This window comes from Halichoerus grypus, chromosome 13 (genome assembly GCF_964656455.1).
Source record: "Halichoerus grypus chromosome 13, mHalGry1.hap1.1, whole genome shotgun sequence".
Taxonomy (NCBI): domain Eukaryota; kingdom Metazoa; phylum Chordata; class Mammalia; order Carnivora; family Phocidae; genus Halichoerus; species Halichoerus grypus.
Window position 1 is genome coordinate 67,799,913 of NC_135724.1, and position 27,435 is coordinate 67,827,347.

At 55.3% G+C, this 27,435-nt stretch overlaps 1 protein-coding gene and 1 pseudogene across 9 annotated transcripts; one reads left to right on the forward strand and one right to left on the reverse strand.

Moving 5' to 3' along the window:
- Nucleotides 1-23,220, reverse strand: TOP3B (DNA topoisomerase III beta). 9 transcript variants are annotated; one of them, XM_036076468.2, is made up of 19 exons: nucleotides 23,108-23,165; nucleotides 18,953-19,074; nucleotides 17,054-17,236; nucleotides 15,991-16,122; nucleotides 14,578-14,684; nucleotides 13,866-13,940; nucleotides 12,379-12,575; nucleotides 11,737-11,893; nucleotides 10,844-10,957; nucleotides 9,263-9,353; nucleotides 6,486-6,640; nucleotides 6,249-6,354; nucleotides 5,367-5,513; nucleotides 5,047-5,220; nucleotides 3,643-3,771; nucleotides 3,009-3,158; nucleotides 2,537-2,637; nucleotides 1,528-1,729; nucleotides 1-570 (listed from the first exon to the last, which is right to left on the reverse strand). In XM_036076468.2, the coding sequence occupies exons 3-19, from the start codon at nucleotides 17,121-17,123 to the stop codon at nucleotides 89-91; spliced, it is 2,589 nt and encodes an 862-aa protein (XP_035932361.1). In that variant the 5' UTR covers nucleotides 17,124-17,236; nucleotides 18,953-19,074; nucleotides 23,108-23,165; the 3' UTR covers nucleotides 1-88. The 9 variants fall into 9 exon arrangements, with proteins under 9 accessions (XP_035932361.1, XP_077916818.1, XP_077916820.1 ...); XM_078060692.1 differs by lacking the exon at nucleotides 18,953-19,074 and adding an exon at nucleotides 17,311-17,397 and having other exon boundaries at nucleotides 23,108-23,141; XM_078060694.1 differs by lacking the exon at nucleotides 18,953-19,074 and adding an exon at nucleotides 19,608-19,764 and having other exon boundaries at nucleotides 23,108-23,137.
- LOC118525651 (peroxisomal trans-2-enoyl-CoA reductase pseudogene) lies at nucleotides 22,982-27,252 on the forward strand (annotated as a pseudogene).
- The last annotated feature ends 183 nt before the right edge of the window (nucleotides 27,253-27,435 follow it).

Consider the following 27,435-nt stretch of genomic DNA (forward strand, 5'->3'; position numbering starts at 1 on the left):
TTTGCTTTGGAGAAGACAAAATGCATTTTAATGATTTCCATGGCCCACGGGACACCTGGGTGGAGCCTGGCGAGGGACTGCGGGGCCATCATACAAAGTAGGCAGCCAGGGCTGACATCTTGTCCTTGGGCCGCCTGGCGCTGGGCTTCCCGGGGGGCCGCCGGCCCCGGGCCCGCCCTCGGCCCTGCCTCCTCCCCGGCCCACCGCGGTGCATGGGGTGGCAGGAGGCCGCGTGCTTCAGCTCCACGAGCTCCTGGAAGATGGGGTCGCAGAAGACACAGCCCGTGTGCTGGGTCTCGTCGCCCGGGAGCGGGGACTTGGCCTTGTTGAAGTCCACAGCGAGCAGGGCAGCCTCGCAGGTGCGGCAGGTGTCGGCCGACACGCGCACTCGGTAGGCGTTCTCGAAGCAGTGCGCCACCACATTGCACTTGTTGCAGGCCACCTTCCACTTGGGGCCTGAGGTGGGGTCCAGCACCAGCACACCGCTCTCGCATTCCACGCACTGGCCGATGCCCAGCATGCTCAGCGAGTGCTGGCAGGTGGGGTGTGTGCACTCATTGCAGCCCATGCCTGGTGGGGAGAGGGCAGCCTGATGCGCACCCCCAGGCCCCCGCCCCAGGGGCCTTCTCCAGGGCCTCACGGTCCAGACCCCTCATCCCAGCAGAAAGCGTTCCTCTCGGCCTTGCACACCCTGGCTCTGGATTCCCCTGCTGCCACTGCCCCTGCTTCTCTGCTTATCTAAAACCTCCTCAACCTCTGAGCGCCAACCCCCCAATCATTTCCAGAAGGCCTTCCTGGTGGCCTCCAGCCAGGTTCAATCTCCCCTTCACTTTGCTTCCACAGCTCATTATGCCACTGAGTCACACGGGGCCGTCGGCTTCCCTGGAAGCTGCTGGAGGGCAGGGAAGGACCTCAGTGACCCCATCAGCTCAAATGCAGACTGTCCCTGCCTCACAGGTGAGGCTTGAGTCAGGAGAGGTGAATTGAGACCCCTGAGGGCTCCCGAGACCCCCAGATGAAAGTGGGTAGATGCCTCTCGCTGTGCCTCGCTCCTGTCTATAGCATGGGGTGTAAAAGAGACGGCACAGGCCAGGGTGAGTGTGCTGGGCCCTGGGCCCCCTCTAGACTCTCAGTCCCACCTGGACACATGCTCTCCTTTCTCTAGTAATAACCGTGAGGAAAGAGAACAGTGGTGGACGCTGACTGAGGGCGCACCCCTTGCCAGGAGGGGTCCCCCAGCCTGCTGCATCCTCTCACTCACCCTAGCCTGGGAGGGGGCACAGCACGCCTACTGCCCAGATCCTGAATGAGCTGACTGTAGGTGCCCACTTGATTCTGACCAGCATGGAGAGGGGCAGACGGCCGGCTCCGCCTCAGCAGGGCCCAAATCCACCCCAGGTCTCCTACCCCCATGCCGGCGAGGGGGCTGGGGCCGGGGAGGGGCCCCTCAGAGGCCAGCATGGTGTGGGGCAGGGGCAGGGCCTGTCTCTGGAGGGAGCAGCTGAGGCCCAGAGACACGGCACTCACCTTTCTTCATGTCTCGGAAGGGCGGGTGGTTGGAGCAGTAGGGGCACAGTGGGTAGCTCTTGCCCCGAGAGCCCGATGACCACAGGACCAGCTCGAAGTCATCCAGTGGGCACCGGAGCTCCTTGTAGAGCTTGATGGTGCCGTTCTGGGGGAGGGTGTAGGTCTCGTCACAGTGCGAGCAGTGCAGGCGGCTCGGCTTGGCCTGCAGTAACACCAGGGAGGGGGTTCGGGGTCACCGAGGCCACCAACTCTCCTGTCCAGCCTCACTCTCATAATACCGAAGTAACCGGTGACGTGATACGTAACGCATGTAACACGTAACCTGTAACATATGCTAGACAACACAGACTATGGAACATGTAACGAGTCGTGCATAACATGGTATGTGATACAGAAAATGTAACATGTAATACATAATACATGACACACATATACCACATACACAGCCTAATACACTGCTTATACAACACACGAATACCATGTAACACAAAATACTAATGCATAATGCATAATACCTATGTACACCTCCGCAGGTAATGGCAGAATACAGACCTATGTAATACACGTGTCACATGTAATCTGTAACGCGTAACACATAATACATAATGCATAACGTGGAACGTGCTGCCAGGCAACAACCTCTCAGGCAAGGACGCCTGGCCACGAGTCTCAGGACACTTGCTGCACGCGTGAAGAAAAGCAGTTCTAAATTCCCCGTGTGTATATGAACATCCAGGACAGCAAATAAGGTGTTGTTGGGAAAGAATGGACAATGTGTTTAAGCGGCCTCACAGCTTACATGCTCCTGGGGTCAGGGGCATACTGTGGGTGTTTGTGGGCGAGGCTGCGGTAGGCCTCTCAAGCGTGTGTGACCACCAGGACCAAGACTATTATTCCTGTAGGACTGAAGATAAAGCAGAGGCCTCCAGAGGTGACAAGACTTGCCCAAGCCTGCGCACAATGGCGCCAGAGGCCAGAAGGGGCGGCCACAGCCCTTCACCCCACTTACCTGAATGTACTTCATGAACCGGTGGCACTTCCCGCAGCGGGACAGGGGCTTGCCCGTGGCCGCCAGGGGCGAAAAAGACACCTCCATCAGCTCGTCCATGCCTGAGGGCAAGCAGTGCAAGGAAGAGTCATATCCTCCGGGCCCGGCAGCCCACCTCCACCTTGGACAGGCGGGTGGAGGGGAGGCCCCCGTGAGTGGGCAAGGATTGGAGTGAGTGCGTCTCTATCCCCAAGGGTGCGGGGGTCACGGGAAGGCAGAGCTGCAGCCGCATTGGTCACCCGAGCCAGGTACCTCGCGTGTGGTGTTGAGATGCCCACTCTTTAACCCCGATGATGATGAGGACGGCCCAGCAGTGAGGCGCCACTGCCTCATCCTCCCAACGGAGCCCCAGAGCCTGGAGCCCAGATCTGGATGCTGGTCCCGCACGGCCGTGGCGGCCCTGGCCCAGGGGTAGGGAAGAGGCAGGTCTCACCGGCGATAGAGTCCACGAAGTAGTGGAACTTCCTCTTGAAGACGTCCAGTGTGTGGCCCAGGACCTGGCGGTAGTCGGCCTTGCCCTGGGCGATCAGGTTCAGTTGCTTCTCGACCGCACTGCGGATGGTGGGGAGCACCAGCTCCGCATCTGCAGGGTTGGGGGGGGGTGAGGTGCCACTGTGAGCACTCGCACTGAGGGGCTGTGGCCGCCCCCTGGCCAGCGCAGGCTGGAGTCCCGTGACCCCAGGCCTTTCCTGATCTCCTACCCAGAAAATCCTGCATGGAGTGGCCAGGGACATCCTGTCTCTAGGACGGTGTCACAGTTCCTGGGAGTCCTCGGGCCAGGCCTGTGCTCTGACATCTCCCCTGGTCCCCTGGGAACCTCTCGGGGACAGAGCAGACAGCTCCACAAGGAGGACCCGGGCCCCACCAGGAGCTGGTCTGTGGGGAAGAGCCCCCCGCACCCCCCCTTTTGGATCCTTTGCACGTGACCATTCATGCATCAACCACACAGAGCCCCTGCTAGGGCACGTCCTCACGGGGGCCGGTGTAGCACCCTCGCAGTAGGAGTTTATTGGCCCGGCAGAGGCTGTGGGCCGATAAACGCAGCGCCACAGCTCAGCCAGACTCACCGATCTTGTAGTAGCCGTGCACCAGGACGATGCCCAGGTTGGTGGGTCTGAGCCGGCGCCCACTCTCCACAGTGACATAGTTGCGCTGACAGATGTTGTTGATGTGCACGGGGATGCTGGCGTCCGTCCCTGAAACACACGGCAAGGCCCCGGGCTTCCTCAGCCTGCGCCCGTCACGCTGCAGGCTCCATGTCTGCCCCCACCCACCACGCGGGCCCTGGTTCTCAGACCCTTCCCCTCTGTTTTTGGCCAGCACTGTGCAGGACACCACAGTATGTGTTTCGAGAATGGTCTTATGAATCAAAAAATGGCCCTCCCAGCGCCGGCGCTCGGTGCTTAATCCCCCTCTACAGACAACAAGGGCTCATAGAGGTTAAGGAACTCTGCCAACATCATGGGAGTTCATTCTACCTGCCCCTCACACCTGGGAAATGTGACCTCCTTGGCCTCTCCTGCCTCGATGCTGAGACACTCGACCCTTCTAGAACCAGGGCTCAAGACCCCTGAACACAGAGGAACTCCCATGCTCGCTGCCAAATTGTCCCCTCTGAAACCTGCTCAGTATTGCCCACTTTCTGGCTCCTAGGTCCCTCGCGGTCAGTTTCCGGGGCGGCACCTCCCCTGGAGACTTCAGGGATGCTGCCCTTACTGCTCCGCCGTGCTGAGGAGCCTCCTTAGATGGTGCTCAGAGGCTGAGACCACCGAGGTACCACACTTGAAGGATGATGCTGGGACTGGGATCTGAACCAGCACACTCCCCACCGTGCCCACTGCATTCCTGCCACCCCTGGAGTGGCACCCCCCTCCCCCGGGGAGAGCGTCTTCACGCAGCCCTGGGGGCGCCCGGTCAACAGTGGCACTGTCATGTTCAGAAGGTCACATGAGCCCTCTTCGAGGACACAAACTCATTTTGGTCATGGGGTCTAGGGAGACATGGATGTCTTGTCAACAGGGAAGGAGAGAGGATGCTGGGGGAGCAGCACCCCCACCCCACAGCATCTATACCTGAGGACCCAGGGCAGGACCCACCGTAGGCACCCAGGCCCCTGGAAGAAGCAGGCTCAGCTCTCCAGCTGAGGCCACCACTGTCACTAGAACCCTAGCCTCGGGTGAGACGTCACCTGTCACGACTGTTAGTGATAGAGCCGAAACCAGGTACAGCAACCTGGACTGTTCGCAGCCCTCTAGAGCCTGGTCAGCTGGTGTAGCACATCAGGGAACAGGCAGTTCCCATCAGAGTGATCAGTGCCTGGGGAGCTGGCCACACCCTGGGCCCCGATTACCAGGTGCTGGGCACGGAGGGGTCACTGAGCAGCTCTGGAAGCACCGTCTCCTGGACCCCGGTCCTGGGATGGGGACCCTCGGTCCCGGGGCCTGGGCAGGCGGGAGGGCGGGTGCACCCACCGATGCCGTGCTTCTCCATGAGTGTGATGAGCTCAGCCTCCGTCAGGTAGTCGGGCGGGCTCGTCTGCTTCTCCAGCATCCTCATCTCGCTCACGGGAAAGGTATCGCCCCTCTGGCAGGTGGGCAGGCTCTCCTCCAGTGGCACGCTCTGCCAGGGCATGATCTCCGTGAAGCCTGGAGACACAGGGTGCTGCCACTCAGGGTCCCATCCCAGGCAGCCCAGGCCCAAGACACTGACACCCCCTCCCCAGGTCCGATGGAGAACATTCTGTCCGTCTGTGGAGGTGTGGGAGGAGCCACGCTGGGACCTGCGGTTCTACCTGGAGACATGACGGTTTTCCCTGTGCAGGTGAAGTGCTCGGGCCCGATTCGGAAGGAAATGGTGCTCTGGAGGTACCTGCAGTCATAGCTAACCGTGGCGATGAAGTGTCTGGTGATGTACTCATACAGCCGCCAAGCCTCGCTCCCTGCAACGGACACAGCAGCTGGTCACCGGCCGGGGACTGGCTCTGAGGCCCCCCCCCGCCGGCCAGCGCTCTCACTCCGGCAGCAGGGCCCTAGCTGTCGGCACGGGATGCCAGGGCTGGCCTGCACTGAAGCTCGAGAGAGGAGGAGGGGAAAGTGAGTCTCCCGGGCCGTGGCGGTTCCTTCACAGCTACGGCTCCCACCCCCTACCTCCCACCCCGGCTTTGAGGTGGGACTGCTCTTCAGGGCCTGGCCAGTCTGCAGCTAGGGACCTGCCACCGTCACTTCAAACTTGGGCTGTGCCCAGTGGCTCCTGTCTCTACCTCTCCCCTTCCCTGACTCCTCCCCCAGCCTTGATCAGGTGGGAAGCAGGCTGGGCCCTAGCACTCCCTGTCTCGCTTGGTCCTGTCCTGTTCCGTCCTTGCCCGTCTGTCTCACCTTCCCACTCGCCTCCTGCGAGCAGCCACCTGCACCCTGCACTCAGGCACGCCACCACACACCTGCCGCCACTTCACTTCTGTCCTGTCCCTCGGCCACAGAACACAACTTTCAGGCGACCCCCTCTGCCACAGCCAGGGGCAGGTGGGGGAGGGAGGGAGCCCCCATATTGCCAACGGGGCCTGACACCGTCCAAAGGTGCCATGTAGCTTCCCACCCAGAAGCTTGGAGAGTGTGTGTGTGCGTGTGTGTGTGTGTGTGTGTATGTGTATGTATGTGTTGGGGGGAGTGCCCAATACCTAATTCGGCCTCTGTGGCAGACCTCATGGGGGTGATGGGGGGATGGTCGCCAGCGTCATGGCCCTTCCGTGGCCGATTGATACCTTCTGCTAACAAGCGCTTTACCTGAGGGAGAGAAGACAAGGTGGTGTGAGTCCTATCTGCGGAGGGAGCCAGCACCAGTTCTGGGTTTGGCCAAAGAGCCTGGGCTGGGTCCCAAGACCCTGGCAACAAGTGTGCCCAGTGGCTCTGCTCACCGTGTCGGCCCAGTACGGGTGGTTGGCTTGCTGCCGCAGAGGGCCCTTCAGGTCAAAGTTCTCGGGGTAGTGGGTGGTCTCAGTCCGCGGGTAGCTGATGTAACCTTGTGTGTAGAGCCGCTCGGCAGTCTGCATGGCATGCTGTGGCCCCATGCCTGCGACAGAGGGCAGGCTCAGCTGGACCAGAATGCTGGGGATGGCCAGGTCCCTGCCCAGGGGCTTGGGCACTCAGGCTCCCCACCAAAGGCGGCCAGGGCCTCCTGGTAGGTGAGGAAGGCTCTGGGTGGGCACCGTGAGCGCATGGAGCTGCTGGCCAGGCACCTGTGCCCGGGCAGCATCCTCTAAGGCCGAGGTCCTGAACCTGTGAAGGTGGACCCAGGATGGGGACGCACCACAGTGTCACCCTCACGACATGGGCTATGCCGATTAAATGTGGCCTGCAGAGTGCCGATGTCACACACTCTGGCCATGGTGCGCATGAGGTCTGCCTCAGGGTTGGCTGATGTCCCACTATGAGAGCAGAATTAGCACATGCCCCCCCATTCTGAGTCCCCTGGGTGTTTCTGTCCTTATGGCACTCCGGGACCACTGAGGGAGGGCTTGTCCTCCTGTTTCCCCTGACCAGCAGAGGCTGGCCCTCAGCTGTCGGTCACTCGGTGTCATCGTTGCCCTCTGAGGATCCCTGAAGGTGACACTCTGCGAGGACATTGCCCAGCTTCCCGGGGCCGCAGAGGCCACCAATACCTTGAGGGCAACAGCTGTCAGAGAAGGCCGACTTTCCAGTCCCCACCTTCTCACTACTGTGGAAACAAGGCTCAGAGAGATTACGTCAACACTGGTCACACTTGCCCCTGCAGGAGACGGGCCTGGAGCGCCAACCTCCCACTCTTGGCCTCTCTCCCTGCACCAGGGAAGCTGCTGTGGGATGCTAACGCCAGGCTGCCCCTGTCGGGGAGTGGATTGCCTCTGCTCTTGTGAGGATGCACATTTCAATCATTTCATCCTCAGAACAACCAACTCCAGTGATGGTCGCCCTCTGTTCCTGTGAGGAAACTGAGGCTCCAGGACAAGAAAGAAAGTAGCCAACCTGAGATTGGACCAGAGTTTGGGTCCGGAGCTGGATCTCCATGGTCTAATGCCTCTGAGGGGACTCCACTGAGCCAGTGACAAGCGAGGGCTTGCCCCACAGGGGGTCCCTGACCATGGCCTTCCATGTACAGCCCAGGCAGCAGCTGCATGGATGTTTAGTAATACAAAATGGTCTGAGTTTTCCCCACATAAATTCAAAGAAGCTGTTGAATATTAACCAATTATCCTCTGAAATGGGATCCTCTCGCGTGTTTGTTAGTTTATTAGTTATTTTCACTCTGGAATTTAAGAGAAATGAACGCTGCATGAGGCTCAGATTCTCACTAAACCTCACAAGACACTGCAGGTGGGCTGTTCCTTGACATAGGTGAGCACAGAGGGAGTTACTCGGCACAGGTGAGCACAGAGCAAGGGGCCTCAGCACAGGTGAGCACTGAGTGGGGGTGCTCGGCACAGGTGAGCACAGAGCAAGGGGCCTCGGCACAGGTGAGCACAGAGCAAGGGGCCTCGGCACAGGTGAGCACAGAGCAAGGGGCCTCGGCACAAGTGAGCACTGAGTGGGGGTGCTTGGCACAGGTGAGCACAGAGCAAGGGGCACTCGGCACAGGTGAGCACAGAGCAAGGGGCCTCGGCACAGGTGAGCACTGAGTGGGGGTGCTCGGCACAGGTGAGCACAGAGCAGGGGGCACTCGGCACAGGTGAGCACAGAGCAAGGGGCCTCGGCACAGGTGAGCACAGAGCAAGGGGCCTCGGCACAGGTGAGCACTGAGTGGGGGTGCTCGGCACAGGTGAGCACAGAGCAGGGGGCGCTCGGCACAGGTGAGCACAGAGCAAGGGGCCTCGGCACAGGTGAGCACTGAGTGGGGGCGCTCGGCACAGGTGAGCACAGAGCAGGGGGCACTCGGCACAGGTGAGCACAGAGCAAGGGGCCTCCGCACAGGTGAGCAAAGAGTGGGGGCGCTCAGCACAGGTGAGCACAGAGCAGGGGGCACTCGGCACAGGTGAGCACAGAGTGGGGGCGCTTGGCACAGGTGAGCACAGAGCAGGGGGCACTTGGCACAGGTGAGCACAGAGTGGGGGCGCTCGGCACAGGTGAGCACAGAGCAAGGGGCCTCGGCACAGGTGAGCACAGAGCAAGGGGCCTTGGCACAGGTGAGCAAAGAGTGGGGGCGCTCAGCACAGGTGAGCACAGAGCAGGGGGCACTCGGCACAGGTGAGCACAGAGTGGGGGCGCTCGGCACAGGTGAGCACAGAGCAGGGGGCACTCGGCACAGGTGAGCACAGAGTGGGGGCGCTCGGCACAGGTGAGCACAGAGCAAGGGGCCTTGGCACAGATGTACACAGAGTGGGGGCACTCGGCACAGGTGAGCACAGAGCAAGGGGCGCTCGGCACAGATGTACACAGAGTGGGGGCACTCGGCACAGGTGAGCACAGAGCAAGGGGCCTCGGCACAGGTGAGCACAGAGCAGGGGCACTCGGCACAGGTGAGCACAGAGCAAGGGGCCTCGGCACAGGTGAGCACAGAGTGGGGGCACCTGGCACAGGTGAGCGTGGAGGGAGAGTGCTGGCAGAGGTGAGAGCATCAGCACTGCCCTGCATTCCCAGGCACCGCACCAGGGCTGAATGGCTCACCGTGTGCCCGTCCTGAGAAGTCTTTTGTGGGCTTTAGAGGAACGCCCTTACATACCCAGAGAAGAGCTAGCTACTCGCAGCATCTCCACAGTGTTCAGGGCGAGGGGCCTCTGCTTTGCCTTCTCTTTCTTGCTTGTGGCCTCCACCTAGATAGAAGACAGAACAGATTCAGGGATTCGGGTGGCAGGGGGAAAGATGCCGTAACAGAGAATCCGGATGTGTGGGCAAAGGGTCTCGTTTCATTCATTTGGTCTCCCTGCTTCTCGATTTCACTCTTCACAGTGGTCTCAAGACTTGAATATTTATTTAGACCCCGGAAGGGAAAAAGAAAAAAAATTCTTTTCTAGAGAATTTCTAGGGAAAGAGAAAACTTGGAAGAATGGCAAAGAGCCAGGAGAAGGGGTTGCAAACTCAAAATCCTCCAGGAGCCAGTGGTGGCCAGGCCAGGGGGACGGCAGGTGAGGCCTGGGCCAGGCCACGGAGCACGGGCCCACCTCAGGGGCAGCCACTTGCCCTTTGCTGCACCCGAGCACTCCCACCAGGGCCTACTGGTGTTGCTCCATCTTCCAGGTCGTCAACAAAAGCTGCAAATCAGGACTCTTACGTGAAATCTTGTAATTTTCCAATGTTGGTAACTATTTTAAGTATTTGTAAACACCATGCAGTTTAAATAAAATACCGGTCAGCTTCAAACTCGGCTTGAACGGCTGTCAGAAGGGACGACTCTGTTTTGCCCGTGGCAAAAACAATCCAAACAACTTAACTCTGATGCCTTGCCCCTCCCAATCCCATGGAGACCTGGCCACGGGTCAGTGCAGTGCCTTCTGAATTCCAGATGGACAAACGTGGGGGCGAATTTAGGCCAAAATGGGTGTGTGCTGCAGTGGAGGCTGGGGTCACTATGGGTGAGATCTGGAGATGGTGGTGAGGGGTCTCTTGAGGAACATGACCAAAGATAAAAGTATGAAGCAGCTTTGGAGAAAGTTCTGGAAGCCTGAGTCAACTGCATGGCTGAGCAGAGGGCACCCAAAGAAAGCTTGAAAAGGACAAGAGGAGGTGGCTGAAGGAGACCAGGCCGCACCCCCACGACTCTGGTAGCTGGTAAGGCTTCGGGTAATGGTGGTGGAACTCCTCCACCTGGGGCACCCAGCCCCTCATCACCCTCTTCTAACAGCCAAGCACATGACCCTCAAATTCATAAAGACCCTGAGTAAGAGCCACAGTACCATAAAGGCCATGAAAGCTGACCGAGGTGGGGACATCCCATGCTAGCTGTGGGACCCCGGACAGGGCCACTGACGTGCACACAGGTCCCTCTGGAGCTGTTAGCATTCAATATCACAGAAAGGGGACCTCTGTGTGAAATGGAGTCCTGCCAAAAGGAGAGAATGCCCCTGGGGTCACGTGGAAAGGGGCTGGCAGGTGGCGGATGCGGGGCAGTGCCCAGGGCAGAGCAGGGGCATGGCACACCGCAGTGACTGCAAGCGTCAGTAACCGTCCTTTCCGAAACACGTCTGTTTCCAAAAATGAGACAAAGACGGGACCCTAGGTCACGAGGTGCTCTTCCAGCCAGAGGCACCTAGAAGCCTACTCCCACCCAGAGCAAACACGACAGATGTGGGCGGCGCAGGCCCACCTGGGCTTCCTTCTCCAGCTTTGTCAGGTTTAAAAACATCTGTGCGATCTCCCGGTCAAACACTCGCACTCGGTCCCAGTCCAAGAGAAGAGACTTGTCTTTATCCACATTAACCTGCAGGAAAAAGGGTAAAAGAAGTCGGGAAAGAAAATATCCACGTGAGCACACTGCCAGGGAAGAGACCTGAGTAGATGAAGCAGCTCCTTGTCTGGGAGGAAAACGGTCCCGTCCCTAGGTCTCACGGCCCTACCTGTACGGGTGTGCGCGGGTACGCAGACACGCAGGCTGAGACCCCGCCCCGCCCCAAGGGAAGGCTGCTCTGATTCCAGGCCTCTCCCCTGAGATTAGGGAGGTGGTCTCACAAGGGGAGCCTGAAGCCAAGGCTGCTGTGTCCTGAAGCAGTGTGGGAACCTCCACCTCAAACACCATCCCTGCCCACCCTCTAAGGCCTGGCCAGTACGAGGTGTGGCCCTTCTGGGGGTCCCCAGCCCTATGTCAACCAGACCAGCTCTGTATGATTGAAATCTTATAAGCAGCTTATGTGGAGGATTTTATTTGAATAAAGGGTTCTAAGGCTTCAAAAAGTTTGAAGTCACTGGGTATGGCCCTCAGTCCAGACCTTGGACCTGACTATCACAGCTGACGGCCCTGAGGCGTGACCTCCCCTCTCCGCACTGCCAAAGCTGACTTCATTCCTGCTTCTCTAAGTTCAATGCATCCAGGCCTATGTAGGCTGGGTTCCCTTCTCTGGGCACCCCGCAGACCAATCTGGCCTCCCTCCTCTGTGCCCGTGGCCTGGGGGGCTTGCAAGGCTATGATGATGATGGAAGACCCTCAGAGTCCATAGCCTGAACCCGGGAAGACCCAGCGTGCATAGGGAAGGGAAAGCAAACCTTGGCCTGCAGCACCCAGTAGGTCTCCGGTTTGAAGGACTGGATTTTATCATGTCTCTCCACGCAGAAGCCCAGGGTAGGGGTTTGACATGGCCCAAAGGAGATGAGGGAGCTGTCCAGATTGCCGTATTTTCCCTGGAAGTACTTAGTTTGAAACCTACAAGGAGGCACGGGGCAGAGAAAGGTATTCTGGTCATGGATTCACTCCAGACACCATCATTCACCAGCCATGTAAGTCCAGCACCGGGCCAGCTGGTGGCAGCGCCCTGCTCAGAAGACAGGGGACAGGGTGAGGACACGCTCAGCAGGGGGCCTGGGGAGGGTGTGTGTGGGTAGAGAGGAACCGTATGTGTGTTGTGTGTGTGTGTTGTGTGTTGTGGCACACATGGCGGGGAAGGCAAGAGAGAAGAGTAGATGGGGCTGGGAAACCCTTCTATTTCATTCAATCCCCTCCACCCTCTTCTCAAGACCCACACAGTGTAGACGAACAGCCTGCTCATCATGTGGTGCCCTCTGTGGTCTAAATCAGCTAGATCGTTTCCTTCATACAATGTTGACATTGGCCTAGAGCTAACCAGGCCCAGGGCGGCCAGTGGGGGCCGGCGAGGCAGGGGCTCTGGCCAAAGGGCAGGCAGCCAGTACCTGGTGAACGCACAGCCGATGCGCAGGTCCAGCTCTTGCCTGGCGTCCACCGACAGCGCCTCGTTGTGGTCGGGCTCGCCCAGGCGGGCCATGGCGGCGCAGATGTCCGTGTCCGTGATGGAGCTGAACCTGGCCCTGTACACTGTCTTTTCGCCACCATGGGTTGGATTCATGACCGGCAGCACAGCGTCTAGGACCTGGGGGAGGCGGCCCAGCGGTCACCCACCTCAGAGGCCTCTGCCCCCGGCTCTGTGTCCCACCTGTGAGGCCGCGGCTCCTGTCCTGGCCAAACCTCGCTGTGCGTGACTCCCTCTCCTTCCTCCGTCCCCTTCCCCGTCCAGAAGCTTCAGTCTCTCCACAGCACTCCTGCTACATGGCTTCCTTTCCTTCCGCTGACAAACCTGTTCAAACACCCCCCTCCTTCCTACCACCCTTTCTCTCTTCCTTCTGCTTTCATCCCCGCTAAACCAGGAAATGCTAATGCCACGGACGCCAGGGGGCGCTTTCACGAAAGCCACCCCACTTGACCCATCTCCCTTCCTTCTAGAGGGCAGAGTGCCTCTAGAGGGGTGGGTGGAACTTTTAAGAGACTGAAGAAAAGCCAGGGAAGGAAAACAGAATGAGGAGGAAAAGGCAAAGGGCAGGAACGGGGAGGGCACAGGGGACTCCCAAAGTGGGGGCTTCGGGGGGCTCAGGGCTAAAGCACAGCGTGGGGCCTGGAGCCAGACTCACTAGGAAGGCCGTGCAGTATATGGGGAAGAGGTGCCTTCGTTTCGGAGGGGAGAAAGCCCCATGAGCCTCCACCCCCAGATGCAAAGGCCCCCCAGGGGAGGAGCAACCCTGTAGGGGAAGGGCCGGGAGAGGAGTGTCTGGGAAGGGACAAAGCGCAATCGTGTTTACTGAGGGTGCTGTGCTGGAACAGGGGGTGCCCTGAGCTCCCTCTGTCACACAGGAAGCATTTCCTGAGCCCCAAGGTGTGCCAGGCCCCAGGTGAGAGCTGGGGGTGCAGAGGCAGGAGGGTGAGCGGCACCAGAGGACACCTGCAGTCAGGACCCGCGTGAGGGCGCCACAGCTGCAGGCGAGGCAGGCTCGAGGGCATCTGGGGTGGGGCGAGGACAGTGAAGGCCGCAGCTGAGGAAAGGAGCGAGGAACGCGGCCGAGTGGCAACCAGCCTCGGCCGAAGGTCCCTGAGAGCTGCCCAGTAGGCTGGGATGCTGAAAACCAACGCTCTCCCATCCACCAAGAAAATTCTGCCCTTTCTGTTTGCTCACACAGTGCACCCCAGCAGGGGAAGTAACACCCCTTCGCCCTTGGTAGAGTCCATACGTTTGAAAGTGTCTCTGCAGTTTCCAAAATAAAGGAGGAAAGAAAAGGCATTTCTAAGGCAATGTAGTGGATTCCTGGGCTGCAGCCCCCGGAATGGGGTGACTGCGGGTACGGCTGGCAGGAAGGCCCGAAGTGAGGACCGCAGTGGGCCCCCCTCTCACCTCAAAGCAGATGTTCTCCCCCTCCTTGTCACAGTCCAGCCACAGCACGATGTAGTCGCAGCCTTTGCCCTCCACCTGCCACACAGCACACAGCGACTGGCACCTCCGTGGCCCGGCCCGCAGTGCCCACCCACGGTGCTCCCGCCCAGTCCCTGAGCCCCGCGGAGCAGGACGGGTGCCCAGAGCAGCGCCTGGGCAGTGAGGCTGCCTTCGCCACTCAGAGAACTTTGCTCAGAACTTAGTTTTTTGGACACAAAATGGTTATAAATGCAATATCATCTTAACCCCAAAAACCACATGGGAAGAGGGCTGAAATGAGATAAGCTTAAAGGTTAATGGTGGTTGTCTTAGGTCGTGTGATTACAGATAATGTTTTCTTCCTTCTACTTTCTAATATTTTCCATAATATGTATGCATTTGTTTTAAAACTAGAAAAACCACCACCACCACACAATTTAAAAAGCAGAATTTCTGCTCTCCAGGGCTGAGTGACAGGGCTGCCCTGGTGGGCCAGTCGATGGTTCTAAGGCAAGGAACAGGCCTGAAAGGTGCCTCATGGGCCAGCAGGGGGCGCTCAAAGAAAGGGTGGGGAGGCCCGCCCAGGGCTTCCAGCGAAGGCCTCCAGGTTTATTAAAGGGGGAGGCCGCCTGCAGTGCCGGAAGCCCGGGATGGAGGCTTCCCAGATGCCGGTGCCCTAGCCCGCCCCACACACCTGCAGGAACTTCACCATGTTCAGCTTGGGGTTAGCTTCCTTCTTCTCTGTTGGCGCTTGGCTGAACAGCTCTGCGGGGTCCACCTTGTCCCATTTGTTGTACTTTCCTACAAACCATAGCCACAGTGACATCTGAATCACACTTCTTGGCTCACAGAGCTTGACCTCTGCAATGGTCATAACCCCAGGAGGAAAGGGACGGCTTGGAGAACAATTTGCCCAGGACAGCCCCACAACTGGAGGCAGAGCTGGGCCTTCGTTCCCCTGGGCTGCTGAGGTGACACCACACCGTGGCCACCCCCAGGAGCCACCCCTGGGCAGGGCCACTGCTGCCCCAGCCTCACTTCAGGACGTGCCCTGTGGCTGGCAGCGCCATTCCTGGGCTGGCTCACTTTGCCAGAGCACCGAACCACACCACTCATACTTCTGCCTTCTCTCCCAGCCTGAATTTCTGCAACTCTCCCCCCACCCAGCACGTGACCGCACACAGGCCAGGTGCTCAGATGATCCCCGTGGGGAATCAATCTTTTGAGCCTCATGACTGGTACCTCCACCTACCTCTCTACTTAGGGCTCAGTGCTTGCATGCTGAGCCCTCTTTCTTTTAGTCCCCATTTCGTGCAGCCTGGGAGAACGGGGTCAGATAGAGTCAAGTTCAAATCCCAGCTCCCCACCTGCTGGCTGGTGACAAAACTCAAGAGTCCAAATGCTTGGCCACACAACTGAATCAATGTCATTGTTGTCACTGAGCAGCAAGAAGTGTTGAGACTTTGTTGTATGCTAAGCTCTCTACCTTTCACGGTCACACTGAGTCCTCAAACAATCCTGGGAAGTGGATGGCACCGTCGGAAGACCCACTTCACCCATGTGGGACAGAAACTCATAGAGGCCCCAGTCCCAGCCCATGAGCCCCTGGAGCAGGGGTCAGAGCCCAGGCCGGACTCTTGTCAACCACAGGGCCCTGCACCTGGCTCTGCTGGGTCACTAAAGCTGGCTCTTCCAAGGTGACAGATAGCAAAGATACAAGGATGACAATGACGGCCACCGAATGACCACTGGGCAACAGTTACATTCAGCAGGAACCACCTCCTGAATGCCTGCATGGGCCAGGCCCCCCTGAGTTGGGCATTCACCACCTCTAGGAAGCACAGAAGCAGGAGCATAGGGCATGCAGTGACTAAGGGGTGTCTCTGGGATGGGGACCCAGGGGGCACTAAGCTCCAAAACCCGGGTTCTGGGCACCTCACCCAGGGACCCTGGGTCACCTCTTCATGATCCATTGGCCTCAGGACTCATGGGTTCTGCACACACTTCTCTGCCTGAAGCCCTCCCCTGGCTCCAACTAGACCCACGGCAGCACTCTGCAGGGCTTCCCTCAGAGGGATGGGGGGTGGGCAGGGGCTTGGGGGCTCACCCAGGAAGTCCAAGGTCATCACGTGACCACAGACAGACGTCATCTTGAAGCGGACGGGCTGGCCAGCGAAGGTCCCGCTGTACTCATGCACTGAGCACGTTCCGTTCAGCCCTTTGTGTGAGGACATGTTTCCTGCAGGGGAGAAGTACAGTGACGGCTCGCCATGCAGAGCCCTGGGTCAGCTGAAGGCCAGGAGCGCCCTCTCTGAACGCTCTCAAGAGCAGGCACTCTTGGGCCCTTCGCTGCATTTTCTGCCTCACTTCTTTCCAACTTCACTCGAAGGCCTCTGGGGGCCTCCTCATTATCAAGTGCCTCAATGTCTTCTCATGCTCCCCACTGACGGCCATTGGCCTCTGGGGACTGGGCACTTCTCAGCTCTCCCCTTCCCTTCAGAGAGAAGCCAGCCCGCTGTCCTAGCCCAGGGGAGGTCACGGTGGGCGTGTGCCATTTCTAGGTACCCAGCACCCAGGCACCCTTCCTGTCTGCAGGGAATTCAGAGATAAGAAGGGAAGCAGCACCCTACCCGCTGCCTCAGTAGCCTGAGCGGGGCTAGCCTGGTGTCTCAGGAGGGCTGTAGACAAGGGTCAGCCTGGTGGCTACTCTCGAGTGACGCGAGGCACACCAGCTGCAGCTGTAGCGGTTCAAGGCAGGGGCAAGGGTCCTGGGGTGACAGTGTCCGTGGCATGGCCTCAGACTTACTCTGGGGTCTAAGATCGGGGTCAGACTTAGACCAGGGTGGGCTCCTGGCTCTGTCTTCTTCCTTCCAGTGAATTCTCTTTCTGTGTGAGTTACCAGGGCTGGTTGCTGCTTACGCCCAACAGCCTGACAGGCGCAGTGCTCTTAGAGGGGCTTGCCTCTGTGACCTGGGCCTGGATCCCTTGGGAGTCCCAGCCCTGGCCCGCACCGGCTGCGGCAGTAAGCGCATCCCACAGTGACTAGTACTGAGGGGCTGCAGTGGTGCCCGCTGTCCTGAAGCATGTCAGCTCCAGAGGCTGGGTCACGCTTGGGGAAAGAAAGAAACGACCATGCTTACAGTGCCCCCTTCGAGGGCTGTCCTCCCTACCTCGAGAGAGGATTTTAGCAATGGACTGGGCCAAGGATGGCTTTTCTGCAACCATAAGCACGGTCTTCATCTTGTGTTAAAGCTGCCAGGGGCTTCGGCCCTTCACACTCCAGTCTCAGAGAGATGGCAATGAAGGTCAGAAACTTCTCTTCTGCAGCTCAACACTACTGTCAGCACTGACTCCTGAAGAGAAGAAGAGACACACTGAAAACAGAGATACTTCCAATGGAATCTCTACCACTAAGAAGGAAACTCACTTTAAAAAATGAAAAACAGGGGCATCTGGGCGGTGTAGTTGGTTGAGCATCTTGGTTTGAGACTCTTGGTTTCAGCTTGGGTCTGATCTGAGGGTCGTGAGATTGAGCCCCTTGTTGGTCTCCACACTCAGTGGGGAGTCTACTTGGGTTTCTCTCTCCCTCTCTCTCTGCCCCTGCCCCCGCTCGCACGTGCTCTCTTTCTCTCGAATAAATAAATCTTTAAAAAAAACACCCCAAAAAACAAATAAATTTCTTTGGGGCGTCTGGGTGTCTCAGTCGGTTAAGCGTCCGACTCTTGATCTCAGCTGAGGTCTTGATCTCAAGATTGTGAGTTCAAGCCCTGTGTTGGGCTCCACACTGGGCATGGAGCCTACTTAAAAACAAAACAAAACAAAAAAGGGGCACCTGGGTGGCTCAGTTGGTTAAGCAGCTGCCTTCTGCTTAGGTCATGATCTCGAGGTCCTGGGGTCAAGCCCCATGTCAGGCTCCTTGCTCAGCGGAGAGTCTGCTTCCCCTCTCACTCTGCCCCTCCCCCTGCTCAGCTCTTTCTGTCTCTCAAATAAATGAATAAATAAAATCTTTAAAACAAAACAAAACCAAAAAAAGTAAAAAAACAAAACCAAAAACGCCCAAACCCCCAAAATAGGGGTGCCTGGCTGGCTCAGTCAGTAAAGCATGCAACTCTTGATCTCAGGGCTGTGAGTTCAAGCCCCACATTGGGTGTAGAGTTTATTTAAAAAACAAACAAAAACAAACCTGAGGTAAGAAAAAGAAGTTAGGGAAACTTGAAGACATTGGACAAACCAGGGCAATGGAACTGGCTTAGAGATGAACACCTTGGGAATTTGGGTTCCTTTGGGAGAAGCTGATGTGGCTCCATGACCTCAGGTCAGTCTTAGGAAGACTTTGGGGCCTTTGGATCTGGACTGATAGGCTGGGGTAGGGCAGATGGCTGGCCCTCCTCCTAGGGCACAGTTCTCTTTGCTCCCCAGGGCTGAGAGCAGCACCTCCACCTCAGCTGAGAATCGGGATGCCCTGGGACATTTTTTTGTTTTTGTTTTTAAGACTTATTTGAGAGAGAGAGAGAGAAAGAGCGCACAAGCATGGGAGGGACAGAGGGAGAGAGAGAGAAGCAGACTCCCCGCTGAGCAGGGAGCCCGACCCGGGGCTCATGATCCCAGGACCCTGAGATCACCACCCGCGCCAAAATCAAGAGTTGTCAGATGCTCAATTGACTGAGCCACTCAGGCGCCCTGCTCTGGGACATTTTATAAAATGCAGATGCCAGGCCATGTTACCCAGATCGTTCTGATCCAAAACTAGGCCTGAGACCCACTGGCCAGGGAATCCAGACCTCAGCAGAACTTGACAGCCCTTTTCCAATGGGCTCCGATCTACCTTCCTGCCTGCCCCACACAACCTCTAGCCTTGCAGACCATCCTCTGGCCAGTTAAACTAGACACCACTGTTCCCAAGCCTCTGTTCCCTTGCTTGGAATGTACCGCCAAACCCAGAGAATGCAGCTCGACCGCCTGAAGGCCCGGCTCTACTGCTGACTGTTGTTTAAAGAGCTCTCCCAGCACCCACTGGCAGGCCGAGAAGCTTCCTGCTGTCCCCCCGCCTATTACAACAGACTGTGCACCTGCTGTGGTAAGTTACTGTCTCATCTCCCCAGCAGCACATCAGTGGCCTGAGGTCTGGATCACTGTTGGCGACTGTGACAGCTAGTTCCAAAACTGCTACAGGACACTTAATTCCTGCTGGCTAAATAAAAGAAACACAAGCCCTTTCTTTTTTGATCATTATACATATGGCCTTGATGTTGACAAATATGACATTGTAATAAACAACAACTCAACATCTACTGAGACAACTGGGCAACCTTTGGTGGTGGTGGGGCGGTTAAAGCTAGACTCCTACTTTACACTTTCCACCAAAACAGATTCCAGATCTAGCAGAAATTTAAGCAAAAAGATGAAACTAGAAAAATACTAGAAGAGAACATAAACTTTGGTATGAAGAGCAGAAGACACCTAAGGATTTCAAAAGCACAGAAACACACCTCTTCGTGTTTAAAAGCATTTGCCTTCCTTTTCTGTGAATGAATTCCATTTTTTCCCCAGCCAGACTGCTGTTTTCTTATTTTTAGCAATGATTTTAGTTGCTAAAATAACTTCCTAAATAATATTCCTAAATAATATTTCCTAAATAATGAGGAAATCGGCCGTTTGTGATATGATGGCCAACAACACCCATCACGGTAAATTAGGGGTAAAATGAGCTTGTGCCTGTCTCACCAGCAATGATCACAGGATGAGCACACAGGTGGGTGAGGGTCTGGTGACAGGCAAACTCGAACAGAGGTGGTGTAAGTTCGATTGGAAAGACCTCTACGTGGAGCGATTTGACGATGTCTCGCAGAACTCCAGGAGCACATCCCCAGCAATCCCCCTGCTGGGAATGAATTCAATCATCCCACAATTATTTACTGAGCACCTACTACATGCTCAATACGTGTCACCATGTGCCACGTGGGGTGAAGCAGAGCCGGGGTGGGGAGGGACTGCAGGGTGAGCCCTGCAGTGTCTGGGGGAAGTCCAGGGAGGTTTGGGGGACAGTGGGGAGGGTGGCTTTGGACTTTGGGTTTGCCCTGAGGGAACTGGGAGGTAGCGCAGGAGCAGGATGACCTGACTCCAAGTGTTCAAGGGATTCTTCTGGCTGCTCGAAGAAGGGAGTCACTGGGCCCCCGGGGAGCAGTGGTGGAGGTGCTGAGGGAAGCCTGGGGTCTGGGCAGATTCCGCAGGCAGAGCCAACAGGACTGGGAACGGGAAGTGAGGCGAGTGGAGAATGACTCCAGGGCTTTTGGCCTAGCCAGTTATAGGACGGGATTCCCATTTGTTGAGATGGGAACTAGGAGGAAGGAGCAGCCCGGGATGAAGATGCAGGAGCTGCGTCGGGTGTGTTAAATGTGAGCTGCCTGCTGGAGGACGCGGTGGCATGTGGCGGCGGGTGGAGCGGGAAAGGAGCCCAGGCTGGGGGTCGGGGAGGTGAGCTGACTCAGGAGAGGTGGGATCCTGAAAGCCCAGAGAAAAGGCACTTCAAGGGGGAGCCACCACCATGTCGAAGGCTACAGATACCCGCAGGCCGAGTGAAGTGACAGCAGAGACCTGACCTTGAAGTCTGGAGACTTGCAGGTGCCAGGTGACCCTGAGGGGCGCTGTTTCGTCAGTGAGTGCTAGAGGTAAAAGCACGAGTGGGGGGAGCTCAAGAAGGCCTGGAAGGAGGGGAGAGGGAACAGTGGGCTTTTGCATTTTAAGATGGAAGATACATCAGCATGTTTGTCCGAGGATAGACCTGGTCGAGGAAAGAGGGAAAAGAGAAGATGCAGGAGGCGAGGAGGGAACTGCTGGAGAGATGTCTCTGGGTGGGTGAGAGGGTAGGAAGCTGTGGTTGTCCTTGGCCCGAAGGAGGGCCACTCTTCTCTTAAGGCAAGTGTCAACAGTGAGGACAGGAGGTGCTCTGGGGGCAGGCTGACAGCCGGGGGAGAGCTAGATTGAGCAGGGATAGGATCTGCCAGGTCGGTATGAGGGACAGAGAGGGGCCGGGGTTGAGGGGAATGATTCTCTAAGATGGGTAAGGAGGAGGGAAGGACGTGGGAGGGTGCAGAAACTGCAGGTGCTAGAGTGGGGAGGAGGAGTCAAAGAAAATAGAGGTCAGAGGGCAAGGTGCCTGGCAGGGCCCTTTTCTCCTATGGTGTCAAAGTTTCTAGAAGTTTTGTATTTCTAGTACTCCTCTTCATACCTAAGGATCCTAAACACTTTTTCAGTAAAGAATTAACAGATTCTTCTCCAAAGATCCCTTTAGAGAGAAATGTTTTGCCGTGGCATCTTCAAAGGGAGTACCTCATTTATCCAGGGCTAGGGATACAACTGGACAAAGGCACACCAGCATCTGTCCTGATTTCAGATCACCTGTCCACATGTCAGACTAGCTGCTATTCCACACTGATACATGTAGGTCTTTAGCAGCTTTGGCTCTAGTTCAACAGTTTATATTTCAGTTCTGCATGAGTACTTTGTAATGATCTCAGTATCACTATTTACTAGGAAAGAGATATGACTGCCTTTAAGGATTCAGAATCATGGAATCCTGGGAAAGGGATCCTGGGAAAGGGACTCTGGTGATGAACCGATACAGCCACCTCAAGAAAGAACAAACTAAGACTCAGAGAAAGATTTTCCAAAAGTTACCTGGGAAGTTTGCTGAGTTGTGGTTGAAACCTCTGCTTCCTTACCAGGTACTTTTTTTTTTTTTTTTTTTAATTGCATCAGCTTCTACCTCTTAAAAGAATTCTGCAGTCTTAACTGTGATTAATTTTCTGTGATTATCTTGGGGCCTCTCCATTTTTCCATTAAGGCACACTCCAATTTCAAAATGAGGAGAATAAAAGCTGAAAGCAACGGTTTGCAAACTTTGATCATACCGTCATTATACCATATAACATCTTAAAACCCTTTTGCTCTACCGACATCATTACTCACTTAAGTTTTTGCTTTTTAACAAATGCTTAAATGTATATTTTTTTTAAAAAAGGGAAGTAATATAGCCTCGTAGGACCTGAAAGCCTGTAATCAATGGTCAGAACCAGGTTCTTTCCGTAACCTACATGGTTAATCAAGTTTGATCCTGTTGCCTGCTAAAGCTGAGTCTGAAGTTTGTTCTCTTATTTCAAAAGGGGAGATCAGCAAGTGCTAAGGGAGTTAGCACCCCAAACTAGAACTGTAATTAGGAGGGCCCAAAGTGAAAGAGAGTAGCAGGTTAGCCTGTTACTACCTGGTCAGCTCTCACCAGCAATACCACCAATGGTGTGGGGCCTTCGGGACAGTACATGAAGTCCTTTCCTGTCCGTCTTACGAACAACTGAACTTAGCCTGGGAGTGGAGACCTAGCAGTGGTCCAAACAGCATTTGGAGCCCTAGGATCTCCCACCTTAGTAACTTAACCCAATATCTATGGAGTCAGGAAAAGAGGGAAAGAAAGCTCTTCCTCTGCAGGCAAGCAATTGCTATAAACCGCTACTTTGTTTAATCTTGCCAACCACTCTACAAGGCTGGACTTGTAAATTTTTTTTAACTGTGAGTAAACTGAGGTTCAGAACAATTCAGACTAGTGTCAGGTGACCTTTGCCAAGGTCCTAGGGACCCCAGGGCTAAATGGCCATCAAGCCCACGTTGCACTTTCTCCACGTCCTGTTCCCAAAGGCGGGAGTGATAGAGAAGCAAGATAAGGCCATCGTCTTCCTTTTCACCTGCCGAGAAATTACTGCCCCTGGATTCCAGCTAATTAGTTCACAAAAGGACGCTCCTTCATCTCCATCAACAACAACTGAGAGAAACACACCAGGGTGCCCTCAAGACTGAGCCGGGGCCCAGGGGACGGCGAGTGGCCCACTGCCTCCCGGAACCTCAGTTTCCCTACCTGTGACAACAAATTCAGACAACAGACCGCACCTCAAAGAACTGCAGGGCGGTTCGATGAAGGGGAGTATAAACTGTGGCGCCTATTCCTTCCAGGCACCGGACTAAGCGCTGGCCCATCATCACCTCCCGGAACCCCCACTGCAAGCCCCCGAGTGGGGGTCCACCCCCTCCGGGAAAGAGGCGGCGAGAATATGCAAGAAGCCCGGATCCTTTCCCATGCCCCGGGGCTGGGGACCGCCCGGTCAGCATTCGGGAAACGTGCCCGAAAAAGGCCGGCGCTTCCCACTTCCCGGCGTAGCCCGCCGCCCGCCGCTCACCCGCAGCCCCACCGCAGCTCCCGCCTGGCCTCCCGCTTCGGCTTTCGCTCTGGGGGCGGGCTCAGCAACCTCTACTTCCGGGTCCGGCCGCCGCTGGCGTCCCCTCGTCTGCCTTCCGGCGCGCGCACGTCCGCGTCCGCGGGTTCCGTGGCTGGCGCGTACCGGGAGCACGGCCTCCAGCTGGCCCCCGCTCGGCGCGGTCGGCTGGGACCCCCAGCCCTCCACCCAGACTCCTCCTTACAGAGGTCGTGGCGAGGGGGTCCCAAACCTCCATCCTGACCCCTCCCCGCGGCCTCCCCAAATCCTCTACCTTATTCTTCTCCGCCACCGGGGGAGCAAGAATGACATTTTACAATGATTATAAAAACTGGATGATAAACATGAAAAAATATATATATATGCTGTTAATAATTAAAATAAAACTGCAGATATGTGTACAGCGGGCTTTTTTCAATGCTATGAACGTTTGTGGAATGAATGAATGAACTGTAAAATATATCTGGAAGACGAATTGGGCAACAAAAGCAATTTTTTGTGTCTGTTAAAGCATTAGGATTATGGAAAGCTTAAAATAATTTTCATGACCTTATTTAAGTATCTCTTAAATAGTAGTACACACGCATTTATTTCCCTTGCTCCCTGTAGACACTTTCCCCAACCTGCCTTTTTTTTGGAATAGGAGCCCTGATAGATACTCTGGAAAAAGAAACGTTTTATGGTCAAATTAAGGTTGGGAAATGACAAAAATCAAAAGTCACAGTGAGATTCATTTTCAAAACAGAACTCCTGATTCCAAATCCATTCCTTGGCAAGGTCTCCTTTTCCAAAATGGCAGAAGCTTCATCCTTCTGGTTGCTCAAGCCCAGTGCCTTGAAAGCACCCTGCATTCCTCTCTTTTTCTCACCTATGACCCATCTGAAAATCTTGCCATCCCTGTCTTCAAAATATGTTTGAGATCCAATCAATCCTCCCTGCTTCCACTGCCACCATCCTGATCCAAGCCCTACTCCCTCCTGGTCTCCTGGACTGCACCCTGCGCCCTACAGTCTGTTTTCCACACCGTCTGTTATAGTAGTCGGGTCTAAGATTGGATCTAAGGGGTGCGACCAATTGGCAGAGAGGCAACACCAGAGCCCCTCTGCTCTTTTAATGCAGTTTGGGTTCATTCTGTGCACCGGGAGATAGGACCTGCGGCCTGGACCCAGCAGGGGGCGCTGCGTGGTCAGCTCTGGGGGCTCTCAAGCGTGTTCTTGTCAGAGCTGAGAAACTGCAGCAGCCCTCTGCTCTCGCCTGGAGAGCCCTGCAGCTGAGTCCTCCGCACAGATCTCCCAGGGAACTGCGGGGCAGGCCTTCCTGTGGACCCTTAGGTTGACAAATGACCCAGATTCAGAGGAACGCTTTGACCTTTCTTCCTTCCTGCACAGGTGCCTAGTAGTGGTGGATGGGATACCTGAGCACTCTTGGCTCTCTCTTCTCTCTCGTTGGGCATAGGCTGGGCCATGGTCCCGATAATACTGTTAACCCACCCAGTACTTACTCGTTCTAGGCAATTTTCTATTATTAGTGCCTTTAATTCTCATTTCAACAATGATTAATATCATTATTATCCTTATTTTACACATAAAGAGACAGGTCACGCAGTTGTAAATGGCAGAGCCAGCTTTCAAGACGAGGCAGCCAGGTTCCCGAAGCCAAGTTCTCAACCACTGGCTGTGGGGCTTCTCACTGCTTTCTCATCCTCTTTATCTTTTCAGGCTCCGGGGCCCGGTCTGTGCTGACTCAGCTGGCCTCAGTGTCGCGGTCCCTGAGAGACATGGTCACCATATCCTGCACAGGAAGTGGCAGCAACATTGTGGTGGTACCTTAAACTGTACCGGCAACTGCCAGGTCCCCAAAGTCCTCACCTACAAGAACAACAATCAGCCCTCAGGATTCCTGACTCGTTCTCTGACTCCAAGTTGGGCACCAGGGCCCTCCTGACTATTGCTGGGCTCCAGGCTGAGGGCAAAGCTAGTTTTTTTTTTTTTTTTTTAAGATTTTATTTATTTATTTGACAGAGAGAGCACAAGCAGGGGGAGCAGCAGGGAGAGGGAGAAGCAGGCTTCCCGCTGAGCAAGGAGCCTGATGCGGGACTTGATTCCAGGACCCTGAGATCATGACCCGAGCCGAAGGTAGACGCTTAACCAACTGAGCCACCCAGGCGCCCCGACAAAGCTAGTTATTACTGTCACTCCTATGATACCTCAGGTAAGCCTGCATGGCTCCGAGCTCCAGACCCCAAGGTGAGACATAAATCTTTTGGCTCTTACAGCACATTCATGACATCTGCTGGATAAATTTTACCTTCTTGTCACCAAGATGGTTTGTAAGTCAATTCTGGCATTTTTGTGTGTTTAGTATTCACACCTTATGTATGCCGGCTCCACGTGCATCTCTGCCTTCATGGCTGACGATGGCATATGGAGAACTGTGGCCTTTATGCTTGGAAGTCAGTTTGGCTGGACCTAAACTCCTCCACTCACGTTTTCCTTCCTTGAATATCTTAAATATGTCATTCCAATTTCTTCTGGGATCAAATGTTGCTCTCAATAAGTCTGATCATCTGATTTTTCTTTCTCTCGTGATTTTTTTTGCCTCGATGCCCAAAGTCTATTTCTTTTTCTTTTAAGTTTATTGATTTTACTAGAATACATCCTCGTGTTCGTCACTGGGATCAGCTTTCTCAGGTTGACCGTTTTCCTTGGAATATATGGTTTCAAAGATGCTTTTTCAAATTTAAGGGAAGTTTTCTTGAATCTGTACTATTTGTACTTGACTTTGTACTATTCTCGTCTTGGTTTTCCTTCTCAGGGTCTCCTATTATATATATATATTATGATGGAGTATCAGTCAGTTTTTAAGATGATAATGAATCTATTTTAAATAAAACGAGATAGGGACACCTGGGTGACTCTGTCGGTTAAGCATCTGCCTTCGGCTCAGGTCATGATCCCAGGGTCCTGGGATCGAGCCCTGCATCGGGCTCCTGCTCAGCAGGGAGCCTGCTTCTCCCTCTCCCACTCCCCCTGCTTGTGTTCCCTCTCAGTGTGTTTCTCTCTGTCAAATAAATAAATAAAATGTTTAAAAATAAATAAACAAAACGGGGTAATTTAGACAGGCTATTATTTTTTTTTAAGTATGAAAAATGTTACTATGTAAGTGACCGTGGCACTCCCGGGACTCAGCTGCTTGGAGGAGACGGGCACTGGGGCAAAGGCAGGAGCTGCCTGGTGGCCAGCCCGCTGCGAGACCAACTGGCCATCGTCACTAGGGGGGACACAGGCATGAGAAAGGCCATCGTGACTGAGCTCCTGCAGCTGGGGTGTAATGTGGTCATTGCATCTTGTAGCTTTGATAGATTAAAATCTACTGCAGATGAACTGCAGGCCAGCCTGCTCCCCCTCCAACCATGCTCAGATCACGCCCATAAAATGCAACATCGGCAAAGAAGAGGAGGTGAACAATTTGGTCAAGTCCACCTTGGATATTTATGGTAAGACCCATTTTTTTTTTTTTTGTAAACAATGGAGGAGGCCAGTTCATTTCTCCCGCAAAACACCTCAGTGCAAAGGGATGGCATGCTGTGATTGAAACCAACTTGACCGGCACCTTCTACATGTGCAAAGCAGTTTACATAAAAGAGCACGGAGGCTCTATTGTCAGTATTATTATCCTTACTAAGAATGGATTTCCAGGATTTGAGCATAGTGGAGCTGCCAGAGCAGGGGTTTACAACCTCACCAAATCTTTCACTGCGGAATGGGCCGGCAGTGGAGTACGGATCAACTGTGTGGCCCTTGGAGTCATTTATTCCCATGGCTGTAGACAACTGTGGTCCTTTGGCAAAACACTTATTTGGAGGGTTCTTTAAGACAATCCCAGCTAAGCGAATCAGAGTTCCTGAGGAGATCTCCCCATTGGTCTGCTTCCTGCTGTCCCCTGCAGCTTCCTTTATTATTGGACAGTTGGTGGATGTGGACGGGGGCCAGTCTTTGTGTATGTGAGTATTTGATATACCAAATCATGACAACTGGCCTCAGGGAGCAGGGGACGTTTCTGTTGTCAAAAGGATGAAGGAGTCTTCCAAGAATAAAGCCAAGCTCTAAGCTAAGGAAACTAGAGGTGTCTTTTGTCCCCAAATGCCTTAACATCTCAAGAATGCACTTTGGATGGGGCACCTGGGTGGCTCAGTCAGTTGGGCATCTGCTCAGCTGGGGTCATGGTCCCAGGGTCCTGGGATCGGGTCCCACATCAGTTCCCTGCTCAGCAGGGAGGCTGCCTCTCCCTCT